The 23,841-nt window shown below is 40.3% G+C and overlaps 1 protein-coding gene across 1 annotated transcript in view; it reads left to right on the top strand.

Annotated features, from left to right (window-relative positions):
- NCOA2 (nuclear receptor coactivator 2) overlaps positions 1 to 23,841 on the top strand; it is a 184,002-nt gene that overhangs the window by 150,394 nt on the left and 9,767 nt on the right. Inside the window, exons 13-22 of the mRNA XM_065752777.1 lie at positions 4,242 to 4,452; positions 6,574 to 6,783; positions 8,811 to 9,026; positions 9,598 to 9,727; positions 12,269 to 12,434; positions 14,216 to 14,494; positions 15,178 to 15,255; positions 15,735 to 15,975; positions 17,612 to 17,789; positions 20,061 to 20,259. Coding sequence (XP_065608849.1) covers positions 4,242 to 4,452; positions 6,574 to 6,783; positions 8,811 to 9,026; positions 9,598 to 9,727; positions 12,269 to 12,434; positions 14,216 to 14,494; positions 15,178 to 15,255; positions 15,735 to 15,975; positions 17,612 to 17,789; positions 20,061 to 20,259 — 1,908 coding nt within the window. The remainder of the gene's footprint in view (positions 1 to 4,241; positions 4,453 to 6,573; positions 6,784 to 8,810; positions 9,027 to 9,597; positions 9,728 to 12,268; positions 12,435 to 14,215; positions 14,495 to 15,177; positions 15,256 to 15,734; positions 15,976 to 17,611; positions 17,790 to 20,060; positions 20,260 to 23,841) is intronic.

Consider the following 23,841-nt stretch of genomic DNA (forward strand, 5'->3'; position numbering starts at 1 on the left):
AGCACGTACCTTTTTCTCCCAAAATTAACACTGCTCTGGTGTCCCTCACACGTCTTGTGAACACTGCTATGCTCTTGCTTTACATGGAAACTAGTAATGGCCTGACACTAATTTATCTCCTCTACATATCCTGATCTTCCAAAAAAACTGTTTCTTAGAGTTCAGAATCTATTAGATTAACAATAGTTGTTGGTTTCTTCTCAAAATTCTGTGGGAACCTTAGAGTGGGAATACAACAGTATGTTTATTAGAGTTAGCAGGGAGGAAGATACAGTATTGATTCCACTTCTGACTTATATTTTCTCCTTTTTAATCCTTCTGTTTGTGGGCTTGAAGCAGAATTTGCTGTTTTCTTTTTACTTTTCATGTTCAAATGTTTGCCTAACCAAGGAGGTAGCTAGTGAGCTAACTGTAACTATACCTTCCTTCTATAATCCACAGGTTGTGTCCACACCTAAAGCCATCCTGTGGTGAGCAAAAGGTCCCAGGTGCATTTGTCATATGTGGTTGTAAGGGAGATGTATGGAGTTTGGAATGCAGTCTCAGTGCACGCAAGCTGTGGGCATTGCCCACAGTGAAAAAGAGCTCCCCAGAGACTGCAGAGTTCAGGGCATTATCCAGTCTTAATTTATGGAAAAATCCCCTCAGTGGAAGCTAGGCTTTGACATGGCAACATTTCTAAACCAAACTGTTTTAATTTTACTAACAGAATTCTGTTGATAGTTGAACTTCCTTTATGTGATGATGGAAAGTACTTCGAAAGAAGGTGCTTCTTCAAAAGGGAAAAAAATTCTAAGCAAACTGTCTACTGTATTCTAGGATCTAGTTTCTCACTTCCATGGAGAACTGTGTTGTGTTGTTTAGAGGTAGTAAAAATAAATGCACAAGAACTTTCTTGTGATTCGTTGCACTTTATCAGGGAATTTTTTTTAATTCATGACAAATAATTGCTTTACAGGGAGTTTAGGGTGTGCCTTCTATTTACATACAGTTCAATCTAGACCATTAACAAAATAAATACAGAGTATAAATAAAAGAAAGATCCCATGAAACTTACCAAGTAAATATTTTAACACTAGCTTCTACACATATGGTGCCATTTGAGGGTGGGTCTGGAAAAACTTAGGCTAACATCATAGCTAACGCTATCTTGGTATTTTTGCAACAGTTGAGAACCCTCATCTCATCAAAAATTAAAGTATTTGGTATTGATCATGCTAAAGCAAAAAAAAAAAAATTAAAAAAAAAAGGAGATTATGTATTTATGTTGTTAAATAGATCTGTTGTATTAGGCCTTTCATTACCACTTCCTGGGAGGAATTAAAGGCACTGAGAGGAGTGCACTTTTCTGACACTTTTGTATCATATGTTCTTCTCTGTTTGTTAGTTTGTTGTTTTGTGGGATTTTTTTTTTTAGTGCCTGATGCTTATACAAGTTGCAGTAGCTGCAATGTTCAAAACAAACAAACAAATAAATAAATAAAAATAAAATAAAATGAAGTCCTGCACAAATTCAAAGGAAAAAAATCTGCAACATGTAAAAATTTCCCTCACTGTTGTCTAAAGTATGCTTAATGAAGGCCATATGTCTTCATTCCCCCAAAGAGTATTGAATCATCCTTTCATAATTCATGATACTCTACATCAGCCTCCTCTACAGGCTCTTGCAGTCTTCTTCCATCAGCTCTCCCAGTGCTCAAAATGCAGCTTCTGTAAACATTTCTTGACTGTCTCTTGCTTGGAGTGCCTTTCTGAATCTGCTTATCACCTGTCCTCATAATGATTTAGGTTTCTTCTGATGACATTCAATTCCTCCTGGCTCGACCTTTTCTGTTGCTATGCTGTGTCAACCAAACTGCCTGTACGAGCCTGGGAGGTAGCGAGGCAGCATGGGGATTTGCCAAGAGCAGGCAATGTCAGACCCATCTATTTTCCTTCTGCTACAGGGTAACGGGCTTTTTGGCTGAAGAGAAGCAGTGCATCTTGAATTGAGTAAGGCTTTTTGGCACGGTTACACGAGGCATTCTCGTAAGCAGATCTGAGATGCAGGGTCAAGATGAAACTACTGAGAGTGTATAGGAAGCTGCTTGGAAATCCTTACACACAAAGTAGTTATTTAAGGATTCAGTGTCAAAGTGGAGGTACTGCAGGAACTTGAGCGGCAGCTATTCTGTCTTTTAGTTAACCTGAACGACCTGATGGAGGACACTTAGTAAGGCTGCATGTAATGCTTGAATGTCGAAATACTTTGGAGGATAGAATTTAATTTTCTTTGCAAGTAGGAAATATGTTGGCAAAACCTTGAGAGAATACTGAGGATGAATAAATGCTATTTATTACAATTAGGTAAAAATAATGGCACAGAGAAAAAAAAAGGAGACAGGGAGAGTAACCAAAGTGCTGGTCTGGACACTGCACTGCAACAGTAATGTGAGTGAGCTGAAGGTAGACCATGAGAGCTGACTTATCAAGAGTGATAAGAAGTCTAGAAAATAGGTTATATGTTGCAGAAGGTTAGAAAATTTTAGATTGCTTAACTTTATCTTAAAAAGTACAAAGCAGCTTTCAAATGCAGAAGAAAAAAAAAAGTTTAGTGTTGACACAAAAAAGAAACCAAACTTGAATGGTATAGATGGTAGAGGGCTGAAAGAAATTCCCTGGGGAAGCTGTGGATTTTGTCACTGCCTGTCTTTAACAAGAGGTTATATCAACTTCTGTAGACTATGGCATATACTGATTGTCTGCTTTGAGGCTTTAAATTTCTTCCAGTCCTCTTGATTCTGTGATTTTCTACCACTTTGCTACTAACACCAGCCTCCAGATCACCCACATGCTGCTTTTCAACCTGGTAAATTCTTACCTCTCTGCACTGTATAGTCTGGTCTGTAGGACTACAAGGTCATGTGGAAGAAGGGAAGTGTAATATCATGTTTATCTGCAGCAAATGCACCAAAGAAGGGATGGAGAGATGTAACATAAAGACACCCTAGCTACCTTTGAGTAAAAGAGCTCAGCTGTCCAGGAGCAGGTTAGCCATGGCAGCAGGAGTTTAATACAGCATTAGCCCACCACTTCTTAGCTAGGCCAAGCAGCTCGGTAGATGGTTGAAGGTATTTCAGCTCAGGTATTTCTTCTCAGCTCAGGTATTTCTTCTCTCGTTGCTGACCTCTGCAGCACAAGCTCTCTCTGAATAAGCAAATGTGCTCATGATGTGATGGGTGAATGAAAAAGAACAGGAAAATGGTATCTTAGTGTGTGTGTATTTGTGGTGCTGTTGCTCTGTTCCCTTACCATCCAGTCTGCTTGAGCTGTATCCCTCTTCCATGTTTTTAGATTACTAAGGAAGATGCTGATTTAAGGGTGAGGTTTTTATTATAAATACTGTCATAAAATGTTTCCTGTCTAACTTACAGGTAACTGAGACTGTACTGCTTATTTGCAGCCATTACCCAACAGAGTTTTAAAAGTAGCTCCTATTTAAAGTAGAATTGGAGAATTTATAATTGTAGTCCAACTTGCAGTGGGCAGAATTTTTCAGTTCTGAGTGTTCATAGACAGAGTGGTTGACAAAAGCAGTACTGGTGAAAAGTAACATTTTCAAGAAATATGTGCAGGTCAGTATTTATGTTAGTGTAGGATGAACTTAATCTTTCTGCCATCTTCATTTCATGCTAGATTTCTATTGGATTGAACTTAATTAGATTTCTTTCTTGCTGTAGACAAGTTATTTTCACAGATCTGGAAAGCTGTCAGCAAAATAAATTCCTAATCTAGTAACTGGTTGACAGTTGTTAATTTATAGAGCTTCACTGAAATGTGTATTTTTTGCCAGTTAAGTTCTATAAAGTTATTCACTGTTATGATTTTTAATGTAACAAAGAAAATACGCATGGGGAGTTGTTTTAGCCATGAAGCAACTTTTCCATCATATGCTTTTAATCAAGTCATAAAGAGACTGGAAGTACAACTGTGCTGAAAGCAGTATTCGTTGTACCTACATAAACCCCCATCTTCATCACTGTGGGATCTCTCTCCCTGCCAAATTACACGTGCTGCAAGAAGCCTCCCAGTTCCCGTTGGCACGAGGTACGTGTCGCGTGGCTGTGTGCGTCCCAGTGCCAGGGCCTTGAAGGGAGTGCCTGGAGAGCCTGCTGTGCCAGGCTCCCCAAAGCAAGGTGGGTGAGCCCCAGGCGACCTGCACAGTTGAGCAGCAACGTGTGTTGTGTTTTCTCTGCTTGCAGCCAGGCAGCGAGTTGGATAACTTGGAGGAGATCCTGGATGACCTGCAGAACAGCCAGCTACCGCAGCTTTTCCCAGAGAGCCGCCCAGGCGCGCCGGCAGGCTCGGTCGACAAGCAAGCCATCATCAATGACCTCATGCAGCTCACCAGTGACAGCAGCCCCGGCACGGCTGTGGCCACCCAGAAACCAGCCATGAGGATTTCACAGAGCAGTGAGTCCGGCTTGCGCATGGCCAGGGAAAGTGTGTGCAGCCTGGCGAGGGGCTGTGTGCCTGTGGGCCTGCGGTGGGGGAGGAAAGAGGCAGCAGTTCAGCCTTCCCCGGCCGTGTGCGATGGCGGAGCGCCATCTGCGGTCATCTCATTCACACAGTGCGCTCAGATCCTTTCTCAGAGAGATTTGAGGTGTGCTCTCAAAATAAACCTTTCTGTCGGAAAGTGCTGCAGTTATGCAGGGGATGCTGCTGCTGCAGGGCTGTCGGCATCATGAGAGCGTGTGTTTCACTTCCAGATGACTGTGTTCCTTAGCTTCATCAACTAATTTACACATCATGGTTGAAGTGTTGGTGTGTCACCATAAAATAGTGGAAAGCAAGCAAAGCAGCAGTTTTATCAGCTGTGAATAATATACAATATTAAAAAATATATACAATATTAAGAAAAATATACAGAGTCGCTGTTTCACTTTTTCCCCCTGTTAGCTAGGACAGCAGCATCTGTTCAACCTCCTTAGGTGCACACTGGAGGGTTATTGTTTTGTTTTGTTTCATAAAATGGAGTTTAGGTAATATTCTTAATTAAATGGAGCCATTCTGATTATGCTTTTTTTTAATACATAACATAATTTGACAAGGAATCATTCAAGGTCAAACTGGATGTGGCCCTGGACAGCCAGGTGGCAACCCTGCCCACAGCAGGGGGCTGGAGCTCTTTAAGGTCCCTTACAACCTAAGCCATGCTTGCAGTTACAGATGTAGTAACTAACTCATCTGTGTGGTCTTTCAGGCTTATAGGGAAAACTGTTCTGAAATCATCAATAGTGATAAGTTTTGGGTCAGTCCAAGACTTTATGGAGTCATTTTTGTCTCATAAGTTATTTGCTTCTCTGGACAGTGAAAACAAAAGTGTGACCTCATGGTTAGGAAATAAGTGTATGTGATGTAATTTATTCCTTCTACACAGATTCACCTAACAGAAAATTGACATATGCAGAGAGAATTCTTATAACCCAGCTTTATAAAGGAGGAAGAAGAGACAAGAGACCTTTCTAATATAATGTTGCTGTACTTAACGAGATTATTAAACCTCATCTAAGTTCTCAAATTCAGAACTATGGTTATTGATCTAAAATAAGAAATAACTTATTTGAATTCTTTCTTACACAGTGAACTGTAAAATGTAGAAGTTGCCCTAAGGATGCTATTGAAACAGAAACTCTTTTGGGAAAGTCTATCAGAAATCACTGCAAATAATGCTTTTACAAGAATAGTTCATATGTGTTTGTGTTTTTTGTGTGATTGGAAACAGAGTCACAAAGGCACATGGTTAGTGTTCGTCTCATGTTTGAAAACTACTTGTACACTCAGGAGATGGTTTCATGCATTTGAACATTGACCAGCTGAGCCAGATATTTGCCAGTCAAGATCTGAATCTCACTTTTGTTAGACAGCCTTTGCAGAGGCTGATTTTAAGAGCACAGAACAACTCAGGAGAAGAAAATAGCTAAAGAAGGATGACAGGACCCATCAAACACAGTTCTGTTTTCCAGAATATTATGGTGCTATAGCTCTAAATCTAGACCAGTGTTTATTAATGACAAAATTAAAATAAAATAAAATAGTAAGGAGACATCGAGGTGGAGGTACAGGATCAGATATAGATTCAGTCCTTCCTTAAATTTGGTAATTTCTTCAAGGATACTGCTTATGCTGGAAAAATTTCAAGACTTAGATCATTCCTAGCAGTCTTCCTCAGTGACATCTAAACACAATTACCATCCTACTAGATATAAGATTAACTGGAAGTAGTATGCACATCACATAGTGGTATATTTTGCTACAGTGGCCCTCTAAGTTCAATTTATCAGTTAAGGTTTTAAAAACATAAGTCATATCTCTCTCAGTGTCAGAATGTTCCATTTTGAAATTTACATGAAAATGTCGAGAAGGGATGTCTCTCAGACAGATGGAGTGGGTAAATTAAGCAGCATTAAATAACTCAGCCCAGAGCTTTGAGTGTGTTTGGGTTCTTTCTTTCTTTCTTTTCTTTTTTCTTTTTTTTTTTTTTACAAGTTTCCATTCTTGTAACTTTGCTTTTTGTTTGCTCCTTCTGTGTAGCTTTTAATAACCCACGAGCAGGGCAGCTGGGCAGGTTATTACCAAACCAGAATTTACCACTTGACATCACACTGCAGAGCCCAACAGGTGCAGGAGCCTTCCCACCCATAAGGACAAGTAGCCCATATTCAGTGATACCTCAACCAGGACTGATGGGCAGGAATGAAGGGATGATAGGAAGTCAAGGAGCATTAGGAAACAGTAGCACAGGTAAGAACACTTTCCATTTGTTTTAATGTAATTGGTTCACAGACTACATTACCTGTAACTTAATGCTGAGATTGTTAACAGGAATGAAATGCATGTATCCAGTCTGGAAAAAAATGTGTTCAGTGTGCTGTTACATATTGGCATCTTTATTTTGAACTTTCTGCATATTTTTAGGTATGTTCTTTGCACACTTGTACATGCACATATTGTATTGGCAGTTAGAGTCTGTTCACATTGATGTCCCAGGTTTAGCTGAAGTTTAGATAGGTGAAAATCAGATCTTTCTGCCCAGTTTAGGTAGGTAAAAATCAAACCTTCCTGACTCAAGAAAGTAAATAAATGAACCATTCCACTTTGTACAAGTGGTCCTTTCAAAACAAAACTGTAGACCTTATTATTACTCTTTTGGTATGTACCTTTACAGACCCTGCAATTGCCCTTATTTATCCTTTACTTATTAATGTTAGTTCTCATTTTAAATTGAAGAAAAAAATAATTGCCCTCATCATTTTCTGAAACTGTTTTTTTCTGGAACCATGAGATCTTGTAATGGTATTACTCCTTGTCCTGGACAAGGAGTGGTACACTGATTCCTTCATGTTACTTTAATGTTGTATAAAGATACTAAAGGGCATTTCACCAGAAGTCAGAGAGACTTATTTCAACTAATATACAGTCCAAGACTGTACAAGTGTGAAACAACTGCTAAGAAAACTGAAAAAAAATGCATATTTTAAGTCCTTTAAGCTGGCTGTTCATTACCAATGTACCAATATATACCAGTATATTTATTTTGCATCAGTATTAAAGGAGATGTACTGTCAGGCTCTGAAATATCTTATTTGAGTACATTAGAGGTCAGCTTGTTGTCTTTCAAGTGTCCTATTACTTTCACCTTCTGTATATATGTCTGAGGATGTTATTCATCTTATGTATACAAGTTAGAGAGTATTATCTGTGTTCCTGCCATTTGTTTTAGCACACCACATATTTCAGCTGATAGAATACGTACACGAGCAAAACAAACCTGAGGATGCAATATTGAAGCAAATTTTACTCAGCAGATGAAACTGTGACCCTCTGCAGAGGGTTCTTCTCCTTGGTTATATGTTACCGAACAATTGAGTAAATTAGTACTAATTGTGAGGGTAGTTTTTAAGATTCATTGAAGGATGTTGCAAAATACATCTGGATGGAGCAATATTCCAGTCTGAAATCCGTATTTTATCTGCTCTCTAAACTGCATCACATTGAAATGTACAAGCTGTACAAACACACTGCTTTAAGTATGTGTTTTGTTGCTTTGCTTTCTTGTGTGTGTATTGCATTGGCTTTTTTACTCCTGTCAGAGTGTAGTTTTCTGTGTATTCCAAGTGTAAATAAACCATATCAGTTGTTTACAGTAGATGTAGGAGGACTTCCCCTAAACTAACGGTAATGAACTTCAGCTTCTATCGGAAAGTTCCTGTGAGTAATTTCCCTGCACTGTATATTGGTTCAAGATTATCTTGGGTAAGCCTCGAAGCTAAGAAGGCTGTATACTATGAATTAAAGGACTTGCCAAAAGATGCTTGCAGAATGCAAATTTGAATTTAATCCTTTATAATTTGCAAGCATGTGTAGCGATAACATGTTGTTACTCAAATCTTCATTCTCACTTAGCACTTGGAAAGTAAAGCAGACACACATCAGCAAACGTGATTCATTTCCTGAGGAAGGAAGTCAGTGCTATCCACACACCCTCAGCACCTGTTGCAGACTACACGTGGGAGCACTTACTCCTAACAGTGTTTCAGAAATGATAAAAGGATCTTCCACGTGTAAAATGCATCATATCTCCCCTCCCTTGACTAAGCAGTGTACAGCATCTCTCTGTAGCCTTGCACATCTGGACAGGCAGTTGTGATACAGTGCGCTTTGAGCGAAACCGCTGCATTTTCATCTCTAAAAATGTAGCTCATCAGCCGCAGTGCTGAAGCTGCCCCGAGTCATGCTCCTCCACCTGACTCTGCCCGACTTTTGTGCAGGAATGATCAGCGGTAGTGCCCCGCGACCTGCCATGACATCTGGAGAGTGGGGAAGCCAGGCTTCTGCTGTGAGGGTGACATGTGCGCCCACCGCTAGCACCATGAACAGGCCGGTGCAGGCAGGCCTGATCCGCAACCCCACGGCCAGCATCCCCTTGAGACCTAGCAACCAGCCTGGCCCAAGGCAGATGCTTCCATCTCAGGTCATGAATATGGGTAAGTGTGCGCAGCTGTGCTTTTCCTTGAGCGCTGGGTCGTCAGATGAAGCACCAGAAAGTCTCACTGCAGTTCTAGATTCGATGAGAACTGGATTCCACGGTGAAAGCTTCCTGTGGGAGTAGGAAGGAAGGTGTATAAAATGCCAATTTTTAACATGTTAATAACAGCTCCTGATACTCTTTAGCTTCTTAATGGTATGGATTTCCTAAGAAAGCGAATGTGAAAAAGTTTAAATAGGAAATGCTGTAAATATTGTCACTGTACTTGGCCGGTTCTGAAGCAAGTGCACTGCTCTTATGATGCTGACTTTGTATACTACCTTTCAAAGTACTTTTCTTACTCATATTTTACATCTGTGATATCATGTTTGCTGTTTTATGGTTTTGAACCCTGTCGCAGCTCTTATATTATTTTCTCAAGCTTTAGAAGTGGTATTTAACAAAAAATAACGATGCTTCAAAATGTAGTGTTACTAGAATCTTAATGCTTTTACTGCGACATTGGTGATTCAGTGGAAAGGATTATCATGAGAGTATCAAAATCTGTATGGTTATTTTTCCTTGATTAGGGCCATCTGAATTGGAGATGAACATGGGAGGACCTCAGTATAGCCAACAGCAGGCTCCTCCAAATCAGACTGCACCATGGCCAGACAGCATCTTGCCTATAGACCAGGCAACCTTTGGTGGCCAGAACAGGTGAGTCTTAGTGACACATTGAAGCATGGAGAGATTCAACAGGCCAAAGTTTTTTTTTTTTTAAAAGTCCTGTGTAAAATATCACCACAGATATATCAATGTAGTGCTTGTAGTATTTTATGCTCATCAAGTGTATACATGTTGCAGTAACACTTGCAAATGCTTTCTTTGCCATTTATTGGGTTGGAGGAATTAAGAGTTTTGTATCACAGCAAATGCTGCCAGTGCTGCACATAATTGCATCAATTTCACTTCTCAAATATGAATATGAGCATAATTCTGTCTAGTTTTAGCGGTGTTCTTGTTAACATTGCATTATACTGTTAAGGACATGGGTTATTCTGAAAACTACTTTTGCACCTACAGAGGTGACCACTATTGCAGTCACCATAGCTGAAACACACCACCCACTGCCTCACTGTGCTCATCATATCCACTGTTCGGTCTCCAGAAACATTCAACAAACATCAGTGAATGTCAGTGGGTGCCATTTTTTCCACATGATGAAGGAATTAAATCCCACATCGTCTCTCTGTCTGCACTTCCATGTCAGGTGCCATTTTGTCAGACTGTCCATCTGCTTCCTCCTGCCGCACAGCAACAGAATGTAACGGAATATAGGTGGGAAGGCTCTGTTTCTAATGCCATACCACCAACATCCATCTCTGATGTAATAAAATAGGAGGCATTACTTTCGGAGCAGCACTTGTGCAAGGAAAATGCTTAAAACTGGAAGTGGAAAAAGGCGACTTCACAAAAAAAAAAAAAAAAAAAAGAAGCCTTTGTATTTACAACATGGCTGTCTTTTCCCATATTGGAGCAGTGCTTTTAGCCGTGCAGGATTTTGTCATCATCTCTTCTGTTTGTTCCTTTTCAATTGACCTAAATCCTCTGAAAGTGAAGAATAGATGAAGTGAAGGGGAGGCCTCCTCTCCAGGAGTTTAGCTCCTCCCAAGTTAACCAGAACCACCATTGGATCACAGTTTAACTCTCATGTAAAATACATGTTTGTTATTATGTCTTTTAAATAATCTCAAAACCACAAGGAGTAGTTTACAATTTTCAAAAAGACCTGTATATCTTCTCCTGAATGTCTTACCTAGTGGCAGATGGGAAGAGTGCCAAAAAGGAAATGAAGAGGAAAAAGTTGGGAAAAAAAGTGTGTGAAGAAAGTTGAATCTTTTGACTGCATTATCTTATCCTCTTTGCTGATTTGTAATGCTATCTTGAGAGCTGTAGAAACTTTTCTGTGTATGAGATTGATAAATGCTTTTGCAGTGTCTTAAAGATATGTCATATGCATACACACATAGTTCTGTCTGTTGTCCTTCAGGGCATTTTTACGTGTGTAGCCCAATGATGCATCTCTTCCTTTCCACTCAGCATTGGTGTAGAGATTAGACTTTCAGGGCAACCGTGTATCTCGTTATGGAAACTAATTACAAAAGCATGGCCTTTTTGTTTGTTTGTTTTACCAAACAAGCATGCAAAAAGGTTTCAAAGGCTTCTCACATAGTGCTTTTCTCTCTCCCCATATGTGGCACCTTTTCTTTTCTCTGAGTAATTACCTGGGGTGGGATTCTACCATGATGTGCTCATGGTAGCTGCCCTTAACTCACAGCATGCTTTTCTCTTAATATTTTCTCTTGTAATCTTGTAGTGTTGTGTGTGATGTAGAAGCCCTACAACATGTGAATGGTGCAAAGCAAAAACATGTCCTTTGTCTGCTGCTAAGGTGTCATTTCACATGTAGTTTATTTCTCAGTAAGTTTCCTCCTTTGGGTTGGGAATAAACCTTAGTTCTCTCTTTGTAAGTGTGTGTGTGCTTTGCATACAAATCCAGGGCTGAGGTAGGCACGGTTTGTAGGGCCACATCGGCCTGGCAGTATCCAAATTCCTGCTGATGCTATACTGAGGCATATAGCCAAATGCATAAACTGGTACCCAAGTGTGCAGTTCCATAGGATGTGCTGAGTTATTGCAGTGTTTTACTGCAAACAATAAGGGGAATGTCCTTTTCTTCTGCTTCTAGCCCGATCTTCCAGCTGCTCAGTTGTAGGCGTTCAGGCAATCTTTGGACCCCTCTATGACTCTTCAGTTTGCTTAGTGTGATAGAAAAGCAGTTCAGAGGAACTATGGAAATGATTTTTTTTCTCAGCTTGTGATTGTAAATTTAATGCAATATCTAAAATTCAAAGTTGCAGTTACCTGAAAATAAATTTATTTAGCTTTCCGTGTTCAGTGATTGTGTTCCATTCTGACTTCTATACCCCACTCTCTGCTGATATGCTTCTCTCTACAGTAGGAAATCTTCAGTCGGGCACACTGAGTGTTGGATATGCAGTTCTTGAAGGGTCTTGACAGGCATTAATCATGCTATTTAGCTGTTTCTTTGGGAGGCCAAACTTTCATCCAGAATAGGTTTCTAAACAAAATTGACAGCTATTAAAGTAATTTCTGTCTCCACTTGTTAGTTCTATTTGACTACTAATCCTCAGCTTACAGCAGCTGTTTACCAACGCTGTATTCGTGTTTTCACAGGCAACCATTTGGCAGCTCACCAGATGATCTCTTGTGTAATCATCCTTCATCAGAATCACCAAGCGATGAGGGTGCTCTCCTGGATCAGCTTTATATGGCACTAAGGAATTTTGATGGCTTAGAAGAAATCGACAGGGCTCTGGGAATACCTGAACTCGTTAGCCAGGTATAGTGGAATCTGCGTTACCTTTATTAGGTGTGGAAGTTAAAGGATAAATTGGAAGATAGGGGTGAAGTGTGTGTTGAAGAAGGGAGTTACAAGCTAAGATGAAGTAACTGACCCAAACTAACAGCTTTTGCTTACCTCGTGGTCTGAGGAACAGCTCTGGGTGGGAGAAAGGTAAGATCACAGCCAGGAATAGGGCTAAGAGAAGAAGCAAAAAAGGTTATGTAGACCTAAGATCAAAGAAGCAGGATTAATACCTTTGTATTACACTAACAGCAAGCTTTTGGATAGGCAAAACTGTCATTTCACCTGTTTGTTGTTTTTTTTTTTCCTTAGTTAATTAATGTGAGATAAAGGATACTCATTCTTCACCTTGAAGCAAATAATTTCATTCCACTTAGAAGTATGTGTTTATTTTTAATTAGGAACATGCTGCATTAAGTTTTACTTACCTTCTCACAGTTCCTTTTGCTAGCTTTCACTTGGTTCTGGTCCATTTCAGTCCTATATAGCACAAAAATGTGTATTAAAAAAAACTTTCAAAAAGCTTTTGAAGAAAAGCTGATACTTGATGTTTCTGACATCAAAATTATATTTCTGAAACAGCCTTAAGTGTCTCCATAATTATTTCATATTCTCAGACAAGGCTAGAACACTCGTTTCGCTTCCTGGGGTTCAGTAGCAGCCTGGTGATAACTTCTGAACTATCTCTGTGTTTTAGATACTACTCTTATTTCTCCTCATTCATGCACTATCTGTAACTGTGAAATAGGAGCGATTAAATCTTGCTTTGGACATGTGAAGAACATTCCCAAATTACCTTGGTACAGCACAGAACTCAGTGAAGTGTCATTGGTGAACTTCAGTTTTGTGTTGCGAAATTTCCATGCACTGTTCCATACCTTGTGGAATACCACCACCCAAAAATATGAATAATGTTTTATTTCAAACTCGATCTTAATTATATTTGTGTTTAATTAATATCTTAGTGGAAATGCTCAGAGGGTTTTGCAGATAAGGCAACTGTCACGTTTTAGGATATGCTGTTTTTTAATATCCATCAAACATCCTAGAAAAGCTTAAAATGTTTATTTCATGAGGGCAGTGAAATTTAGATAACTCAATTTCTAAGGACACTGTGGAATAAGCTGTAAAATTATTCTGGCTAGAGCAAATATTAGAGAGTATCTAGAATAGAGTTTAGAGTTGTGATTGCTTTTTATGCTAACAGGTAATCATCTGTTTGTGCCAAAGTGCCCAGAAAGAATTAGGCACTTCATTCCCATTAGCTTCAGTAGTAGTTTTAGGCATCTTTATTTCAAGTCATTATTTTGTCTAAAGATGCTGATCAAAATCCACTTTCTCATCCTTATTCATTTGTAATGTATTTGAATTTGTCTCTGATTCAACTGCAAAAATATCCTGCCATTGCCTTATTTGCAGGTTTTATTACAAGATTTGTTATTCCAAGCTTTTATTCATTAACACAATGATAAAATCGTTATGCTAAGAACATGACAAAGAATGCAAGTCATTGTTTTTAAAACAGAAAAGAAAGGCAGAATTTGTCTTCATGAACATGAGTCATTAACACCAAAATGCAATTATATTTGTTTTGTAAGAAAAAAGGAAGGCAATAATAATACAAAGAAAAAAAGTTTTACTTCATTGGCTATATAAAAGTGCTCATATGCCGGAAGGGTCATCTTGTATGTGGTCTCATACAGTCATGTGGAAGCCATGTCCCACCAACTGCTTATGTCATCCCCGTGTTTTTGCAGAGCCAAGCTGTGGACCCAGAGACCTTCTCCAGCCAGGACTCGAGCATGCTGTTGGAGCAGAAGGCTCAGGTTTTCTCCCAGCAGTACACGGCTCAGGCTCAGATGGCTCAGGGCAGCTACGCACCCATGCAGGACCCCAGCTTCCACCCCATGGGGCAGCGTCCCGGCTACACCGCCCTGCGCATGCAGCCTCGGCCTGGCCTGCGGCCCGCCAGCATCATCCAGAGCCAGCCCAACCAGCTGCGGCTCCAGCTGCAGCACCGGCTCCAGGCACAGCAGGTATGGCACAAAGCTCACTGTGCTGGCTCACTCAGGGTGCCCTGCTTAGAACAGTCTAGTTTCACTTCTAAACTAAAGCCATAATGAGCGCCTTTCACATTCTCTGTCTTTGATCTTTTTTTTTTGCAGCTTTCCCTAATTCTTTCTATAACATTGCACAAGATTGTGCCCAGTATTTAAGCCAGGGGCTTGCTTATTCTTTGACCAAGGCAACAGTGGAGCCTTTTCTTGCATAGGCCTGTTTCTGTTTGTTATATCTTGACTCCGTTTGGATACTGGGGAAAAAAATCTCAGAAAGAGTGGGTGAGGCACTGGTACGGGCTGACCAGGGAGGTGGTGGAGGCACTGTCCCTGGAGGTGTTCATGAACCAGATATATGTGGCACTGAAGAGCATGGGTTAGTGGGCATGGTGGCGCTGGCTTGATGGTTGAACTAGATGATCTTTTTTATAAAAAGATTTTCTTATATTTTTTTTTAATTTTTTTCTATAACATAAAATTGGCACTGTGAAGACAGTGTTAGTGTTGTTATTTGTGTATTCTGTGAACAACTTGAGCAGGAAAACTAGCTTCTGCTGGCATCTGTACAACTAGGTCCTGAAACCCTCAAGCCTATGAATTGAGAAGATGCAAATAAAATTTCCCTTTTTTTTTCCTACTAAGAACTGTTTTTTTCCCCATAGAACCGGCAGCCACTGATAAATCAGATCAGCAGTGTCTCCAATATGAACCTGTCTTTGAGGCCTGGGGTGCCGACGCAGGTGAGGAAAACAGTACTTTGAAGAAGATCACTGTATTTTCCCATTGCCCATTAAAATTAGTCTGAGCTACAGTAGTCATGCAGTATTGTAAACACAATGTATTTTAAAGCTTGAATACGAACAATGCAATCTGAATGATATTTTACTGGTTTTACTGGTGTTTCTCTGTTGCTTTATTTCTGAGAGTCCCATATTTACACAAGCTGGATGGTTATTTACTACAAGTAGACATGTCTGCATTTTTAACCAGACTTCTTATTTCCTAAAGCCACGTTTTTTGAATGAGCCCTCTTTGCAATTAGAAATCACTGCAGCCTTAAATGCCTTTATTTATTATTTCCATTGATGACACTCGCGCTGTTGGAAGGTGATTCTCCCCCATTTCATGTTAGGTGCGTGGTGGGAGGAAGAGAGAGCCACTGCTCCAGTGGTGATACCTTTGCGGGGTTTATGAACAGCGAGCGGTGTTTTTCCTGCAGGGCCCCATCAACGCACAGATGCTGGCACAGAGACAGCGGGAGATCCTGAGCCAGCACCTGCGGCAGCGGCAGATGCAGCAGCAGCAGCAGCAGCAGGTGCAGCAGCGGACGCTGATGATGCGAGGGCAGGGCTTGAGCATGACCCCCAGCATGGTGGCTGCCGGGGGCATACCAGCAACCATGAGCAACCCACGGATCCCACAGGCGAACGCACAGCAGTTCCCATTTCCTCCAAACTACGGTACTGGTTCCACCCGTCCTTACTCCGTAATTCCAGCGCTCCTCTCTCCCCACTGTCCCCCTGAGATCCCATCCCACAGCCCCTTCTTTGCCCAGCTCCCCAGGGAGGGGTAGAGGTTTGGGCCTCTCAGAAGTCCCCAGGTGCAGCAGCGTAGTACTTGCCACTCTCCTAGCTGAAATACCACCCTGAGCTCTACTCGTTCCCTGAGCAATAGCAGAAGTGCAATGTGTGTGATTGCTTATGTGCATAGATAGTGAATGTACAGATGTGTATGCACATGTGGAGGTGCATGAGTTAACTTGACAGACTCTGAATTTTTGACTAAAACCAATTTTTTGACTAAACAAACCAATTCGTCCAGCAAAAGTACAAATGAGGAACGTGAATTTATGTCTGCAAACCACATAAAGTGATCAGAACCAAAGTTATACGTGACCCTTTAAGATCATGTTTATTTTGATAGGAAGTATTTTACATATTTATAATGAAGTATTGCTTTAACAGCAACAGAATCTTTCCAATTCTTTTCAATCCTTTGTATAATGTAAGATTAATGACTAGCTAGTGAATTTAAGTCATAAAAATTAGTTTCAAATAGGGGTTTCTGTCTCCATCCTTCAACCTGGGTGTAAAACGATAACTGGTATCATTTTATCTATATGCTTTACAAAGCTGTGTAAGCTTTTAAGTAGTAGAATTGTAATAAGTTGCAAAAGTTACATTATAACTAAGTGACTGTAAAAGTTATAATTATATAAAATAATTTCTTCTGATAAAACCAAAACAAATTATTTCCACTCAGTTCTAAATTTGTGTTATTCTTATCGGTTGGTTACACCTTAACCCATCTTCTAAATCATAGCCGTGCTTTTCCTCTACATGTTTATAATTGCTTTATAAAAATGAAGAGATGTTAAGATATTCTCTTATAACACAGTCTCAGATTCAGAGATGTCACACAGACAGCAAATATAGAAATTGATTTCATACCACCAGAGTGATATGCCAACATTGAGTGGCTTGTTTCTGTTGAGTGTGCTGTTCTCAAAGAACTTAAGACCAAAATATCTCGTTTTAAAAGAAAATTGGTATTTTACAACCTAAGTTGTTTTCTTCCTCTAGGTATATTTTTTTCATTTCACAAAATCATTAATTACTCACACAGAATGGCACTGTCTTGTTTTGCGCAGACAGAGAAATCAAGATGTTAAAGTTCTAGGAACTTTAGAAAGACTTGACAATCATAACCAAATGTTAAAAAGTTGTGCAGTAAATGGGTACTGCATAACTTCTTTCCTAAAAGGGGATTTGTGTGCAGAACAAATGGTTTATTTGTTTGAATGCAGTTTCTGCAAAGAATTCACTTACCAGTGTTTTTGTTTGTGGTCTCTAGTGAGAAGAATGCATGTATGGTTAGGACACACAATAGCCAACATACTCAAGCAAAACAGCTTTTTGAAGTTGTATGTGTAGTATTGAGTTGATGGCATCTTGCTTTTAATGTAGGTCTTATGTTAAGATGGTGCAGGGTTATAGGTTCCATGTGACAAAGGCAGAGTCATGTCTGCAGGTTTGAGCTCTCGTTTTTTTTAAGCACTGAATGTACAATGGCTAATTTTCTCTTCTTATTTTTTAGGAATTAGTCAGCAGCCTGATCCAGGCTTCACAGGGGCCACCACTCCACAGAGTCCACTGATGTCCCCAAGACTGGCTCACACACAAAGCCCCATGATTCAGCAGACTCAGGCTAATCCTGCCTATCAGTCCTCTACAGAGATGAATGGGTGGGCACAAGGGAATATGGGTGGAAACAGGTAAATCCAGAACAAAACAAGAATGAGCACACAGTGTAATGGTCCACACTTCTTTATGGGGTTGTTTGTATGAATTTGTTTGCTGCTGATGGTCTATCCTAAAAGAGATTTCTTTTCGATTTGGCTTGACGAATTGGTTTAAATACTGTCTACATACAAGGCAAAGTGAGTGCATAGCTAAAAGATGTGCATCCATACAATGCATTGCTTCGTCTCTGGTCACTGATAAAACACTGTGTTCTTAAGAAACAACTGTGCTGCACAGTGAGCTCCAGCTCCTGACATTTGTGTGGATGCATTTCTTCTGCATATGATTTTAATGTTGTGCTCCCACAGTGCTTTCCGCATGGCTGGATCAGCTGGGCCGTAGCCTATGCATTCTATACTGCTCTGGAATTATGGTGACTGGATATCACCTCCCACTTCAAACGCTGGAGTGCAACCAGGTTCAGTCCAGTACTTGCACATATTTGGGATCAGCTATCATTCTCTGAGAGCACTGTAGAATGCTCATGCATGCAGTCACCTTTCCAATTGACTCCCATGCCCAGTCAGTTTAACTGATATAATCAGCCTGTCCGTGTTGAATGGGTTGGGTGTCTAACACAATGTGTAGGCAGCAGCAAGTTTCTGGATGGTGATGATCTGTGCTTTTCAGTGGAACACAGGAAGATCTGTCAGGGTATTGTATAACTGACCTCTATCACTTGAGGCTGGAGTGTTCACAGGTCTCTTAACACAGTGGTTTCCTCCTCCCAAAGCTCTCAGGCTTTATTATGCCAGCTGAACAAGAAATCTTTTTCCTGCTTGTTTATATATATATTTAATAAACCCGGAAAAATAGTATTTCAGTGATGAAGCTGATCTGAGTTCCCTTTCCAACAACTGATTTATCTCTCATCCTGATCCTTGTCTGTACGTCTTCCTCACTGTCTTCCTGAAGTATCTGTGGGAGGCAGAGCTACTGCTGCCACAGCTTCTGCTGAAACTGCAGTGGGGCAGACTAACGGCTGGCTCACTGAGCTGCAGCTCTACAGTGGACACGTGTCAAATGTTTTTACACAAGCCACTGAGTATTCACAATGATCTGTAGTGTACTCTTTCAGCCACCCAGATAACAACTTAAAAATGGGGTTAGGTGGCCTGAAAAGAGGTGGAATAGAAGGAAGAGAATTGCAAGTCTTCTGGAGTTTGGTCCTGTGCCTGGAATGCAGCTGCATTCCACAGAGGGCTCTGTAAAGAAAATCTGACAAGAGGCAGTGGGTGGCAATCGCATAATAGAGTACCCAAGTGCAAGGTAGAGCACTAACCCTGAAATGATATCCTCTTCTGGAGAGAGAAAGTCAGCTGCTGATGTGGAGGTGGCTGCTGTGTGCCTTCTGACATGCAGCAATCCTCCCGCAGTGCTTCAGTCTAATGCAGGTCCTCTAAACAGAGAAATCTTCAGCAATAATTCCTTCACTGGCTGTCAGAGTATGTTTGAAGAGTGGAAAAGACTGATGTGTAAATAATGGAGTGTCTTTTAGGAAATATAAGAACCCTCTTATGTAACTTCTAACACAACAAAAAGGAGGATACCATCCAGAAAGCACTTGGCTTTGAATAAAATCTGGAATGAAATCTTCCAGTTACACTTAATGCTATTCAGACGTATCCTTACAAGAGCATAAAGGGCAGTTATCTTAGGCATTCTGTTGTTTCTTACAGTGCCACATTTTTCTGCCACTAAGATCTAGTAAATAAATTTCTGCACAACTGCATGTCTATATTTGTGAGCCCACATGCCATAATTGTGTGTGCAAATCTGGTATACAAATGTGTGAATAGCCTCTGCTGCAAAAAGAAAGCTTATCAGATCAAACCCAATACTGATTCAACAGTCCTGTGCTTTGCTAATGATGGAAGGGAAAAAAAGATGTTTTCCCTTCCCTCCAAAAACCGCTTTCCTGGTTATAATATATGAAGACAAATTTCAGCAGCTAATTGGGCGTTATTGCATACACATAGCAGATTTGTACTCTGCCATAGTTTCACACGCAAAGGCATGCATTTCTGTGCACTGACATGGGAACTTAACGTCTTGGAAATCTATTCCTTAGGCACTGATGCAGCTGAAAAGTAGTCGTTTTTTTTGTTGTTGTTGTTTTCTGTTTTTTGAGGTTGGGATAAACAGCAATATGTACAAATTCTAGCTTAAAAAATACTTAAAGAGAGCAGTTTCCTAGTGGCTTCGGCATTCTGACACATTGCTTTTTCCATTCCTTGCTATAGCATGTTTTCACAACAGTCCCCACCACATTTTGGGCAGCAAGCAAGCACCAGCATGTACAATAATAACATGAACATCAGTGTATCCATGGCAACCAACACAAGTGGTATGAACAACATGAACCAGATGACAGGGCAGATCAGCATGACCTCAGCGACCTCTGTGCCTACATCAGGGTTGTCCTCCATGGGTCCTGAGCAGGTGAGAATTCAAGGACTTGAGATGACAGCTAGAGGATTTTCTGTGACTTTCAGTAGTTTTTCAGGTCCGCTGTGTTGGGCTATAACTGCTGTAAGCCATTGTGTTTCTTTTATTAGTTTTCTTAAGAAATGTTTATGTTAAAAAGGCTTTGTTTTTAGCTCTGCACTCAGATAACCATTGACCAATGAGATAGAGAGCACCATTCGCAACTAAATTTCCCCTTTGAGCTAGCACCACTGTAGCTAGTACATACAGTACTAGCACTCCTGTGAAAAATGTGTGCCAATCTAGCTCCTGATGTCACTAGGTAAGTTGCCACAGCATAGTGGCTGGACACCAGTGTCTGTGCTCAGCTGAATGGCAAGCAGGTAAGAATGAAATACGCTGGCACGGGCAGTGTAGAAAATGCTTCTACTTCTTTGTAGTACGAGAGCACAGTCAGCTTCAACAGCTATTGTGTTGGCATCTTTGCAAGCTCCAAATCCACACTTCTTGTAATGTGGTACATATAAAACAGATTGCTAAATCAATAAGTATTCTGTTCTTTTCTGCCAAGAAGAGGTTTTTGCTCTTGTTTTGATTTGAGACTGCAAGTTAGGGCATCTGATATAAAGAAAATAACATTTCCATTTGTAGGCTCATCATTAAATGCACGTGGTATATTAAAAATATTTGACAAACAAGTCCTCTTAACAGGTTCATATGCTTGTTTCAGAACTGAACACTGGTTCGTTTGATGCACAGATTTCAAATTGCAAACTTTACTTAGAAACATTGGCAGGCGTACCACTTATGTCTTCTGGTAGTTTCTACTGCTATGGTTGACAGAATTGCAAACATTTTTTTTTCTGAGATAATTAAATTACATCTTAAAGCTGGCCATATCGTTTACTTGTTAATAAATGTCTTTTTTTTCCAGCCTAAATTTGGTAACAGGCTGTTTACTTCTCTAACAGTGCCCTTTAGCTTAAATAGTTTTCTTTTTTCTCTTTCTGTATTTTGAAGAGAGCCATTCTATCAGCACAGTTTTGTTGTTGTTTCCATGTTGGTTCTGGGTGGTTTTTTTTTTTGTTGGTTTTTTTTTTTCTGCTGCCTTCAACAAGCCAGGCTGTTTCTTCTTGTAGTCTTTACAGTCCTTTTCTTTTTCTGCACCTGTTCCGGTTTGAATCAGTGTCTCCTAAACACCAGTGTCATGTGCATAACACTAGTTCTTCCCTATTTCTCTTGGAACACACTGACAGATATAGCCCTGGATCACATTTGTCTTCTACAGCTGCTGCGTACTGGTGACCTGAAGTAATTCTGATACTGCCAAATCTGTCACCTTCTCTGATATTTCCAGTTATGTAGTCCAACTACAGCAAACTTTTAAATTATTATTACTAGTTCCTAAGTGCGTACTCTAAAACATTTCTAATGTAATAAAACAGTAGTTAAAAAAAGAGTTGAGATTTGAAGGTGACGTCACAATCTGATTTATCTGCATGCATGTGCTCCATTATTTTCCCCAGGAACCTGAACTAAGAAACTCAATGATATAGAAGAGCTGTGTTTTATTCAAAGACTTCCATGCAGACTGCTGTTTCCACTGGCACAGCTGCTGCACTGCTTTTCCTTCCTGTTAGACAACTAGATCTTGATTTGAGATAGCATTTATCTAACTTCCAGTAAACTGAGTAGGTTGAATTTATTTATTCACTTCAGTATTTGTTTTTCAGCCCTTCGGTCACTGTTGTGAATGTTCTTTAAGCTCCATTATTTTTCTAGAAGCACGTACAGTAACAGGACATGGTGATTTTACACAAGCTGTCTGGAGTCAGATTTTGCTTGTAATTTCTCTTTCAGTACAGAGAGGGATTGCCTCGCCTCTGTCTGTGAGCATGTTGCACTGAAGAGCTCATACTGAAACCCACAGTATGATACCTGTATCATATGGGTCTGCTAGATGCAGCATAAACAGAACCTGCATTCTTTGTTCCCTAATGTGTATTCCCTTCCTTTTGACTACACTCAATTGCATTTGTCAGATTAAGTCTGTTTAACAAAGTTAGATTGGCTCATTCTGTAACATTAACATGTTTTCCTCCTGATTTACCACCCCAGCACTGTGTCATCTGCAGGCTGCTAGCAAATGTTTTTATGTTTCATTTAGGTCAGATGTGGCCAGCTGGCAGCTGGGAGGCCACTTCTGGGCCACAAGGAGCTACTTTTATGTCCCCAGGAATGTTTGCTGTGCTGCTTCACATTTTCTTTTTTGAGAGACAGGAATAAATAAATACTCATATGTTAACAAGAAGTAGATTATTTTGCCTCCTTTACAGGCATATTATTTTACAGCTTGGCATCTTTCCTTAGCAATTTACCTAGGCAGAGCTGAACTTCTTTTGTAACTGGTAATTTTCAGAATGACTGCATTTTCTCTAATTCTGCTGACAGATGTTTCACTCATTCTTTCAATTTTTTTTACACTGTCACCTATGTTTTTACTTATTCACTGCCATCCACTTTCTCTGTTTTGTGTTCTATAGGATGCCCGTCTCTTTCTAACCACAGTGAATAGCAGTCTGCTATTAAAACATGCTTCACACATTATGGGCTGATTTTGGAAGTAATATATACTATGTGTTAGTAAAAATCTGTGCTTGGGCTGATTTACCTGCTGAGAAACAGGTGTGCTACCTCTGGTACCAAACAGATTTCTTTGGCTTTGTCTCCTGTCTCACTGTGCCGCACTATACTGTATCACACAGTCATATTCTGGGCTCAGAAATACAAAATTTCACATTTAGCTGCTGGTACTGGTTTGTCTCCAGCTTCTCTTGTTTGCTACCTAGGCTGCCAGCAGCACCACATAGAAAACGAAGATTATGCCCAAAATGTGCTTATGCTGGGCTTGTTATGTTTGGTGCTTAGAGACTTTTATGTACTTGAGGGCTCAGACCTTGTCTCGGTATCATCTTCTCCTTTATAATTACATTAAAGCTCTCCAGGCTGCTCTTCCTAGCGTGTCTTCTAGGAATTAGCATTAGCAATGCTAAAGTGCTGGCTGCCAGATCAGTACTGTTCCTTCTGTTCAGAACAGCTACTCTGGGGCCAAGAAAGTCTAAACCTCCTGTGTGCTGCACCACTCATGTACCTTGCTGTCTCCTCGTCATAGTCATCCTGTTTGCACAATGAGCTGCTGCTTTGTTTTTGCCTTTTTATTTATTCTGCTTCATGGACACGTGTTACTTGCTGGGCTGTCAGAGAAGCAATTTGAAGCCTGTGCCAAGAGAGGAAACTTTATGAAACAAACTACTCTCTAGATGTGTGATCAGAGGAGCTCTTTGTTAATAGGTGCAGCAATCCCGAGGTCAGAGCTATGGCGGCATTTACTGAGAGTTACCTTGAAACAGTGCTTTGGTTTTACTCAGTATCCTGGATGAAGGGAGCTGTACAGTGGAAGAAAACTTCTCTTGTAGACATGTTGTAAATAATTCCATTTTATCACCAGGCAGCTGTGCTAACGTGTTTAAATGCAGAGGGGTTGTAAAACGTGTCCTGCCTTGTTTTAGACACGTTTCACATATAGTTACACCGTTT

Source organism: Cyrtonyx montezumae, unplaced genomic scaffold (genome assembly GCF_038088225.1).
Source record: "Cyrtonyx montezumae isolate F1298 unplaced genomic scaffold, pur_monq_1.0 scaffold_8, whole genome shotgun sequence".
Lineage (NCBI taxonomy): Eukaryota > Metazoa > Chordata > Aves > Galliformes > Odontophoridae > Cyrtonyx > Cyrtonyx montezumae.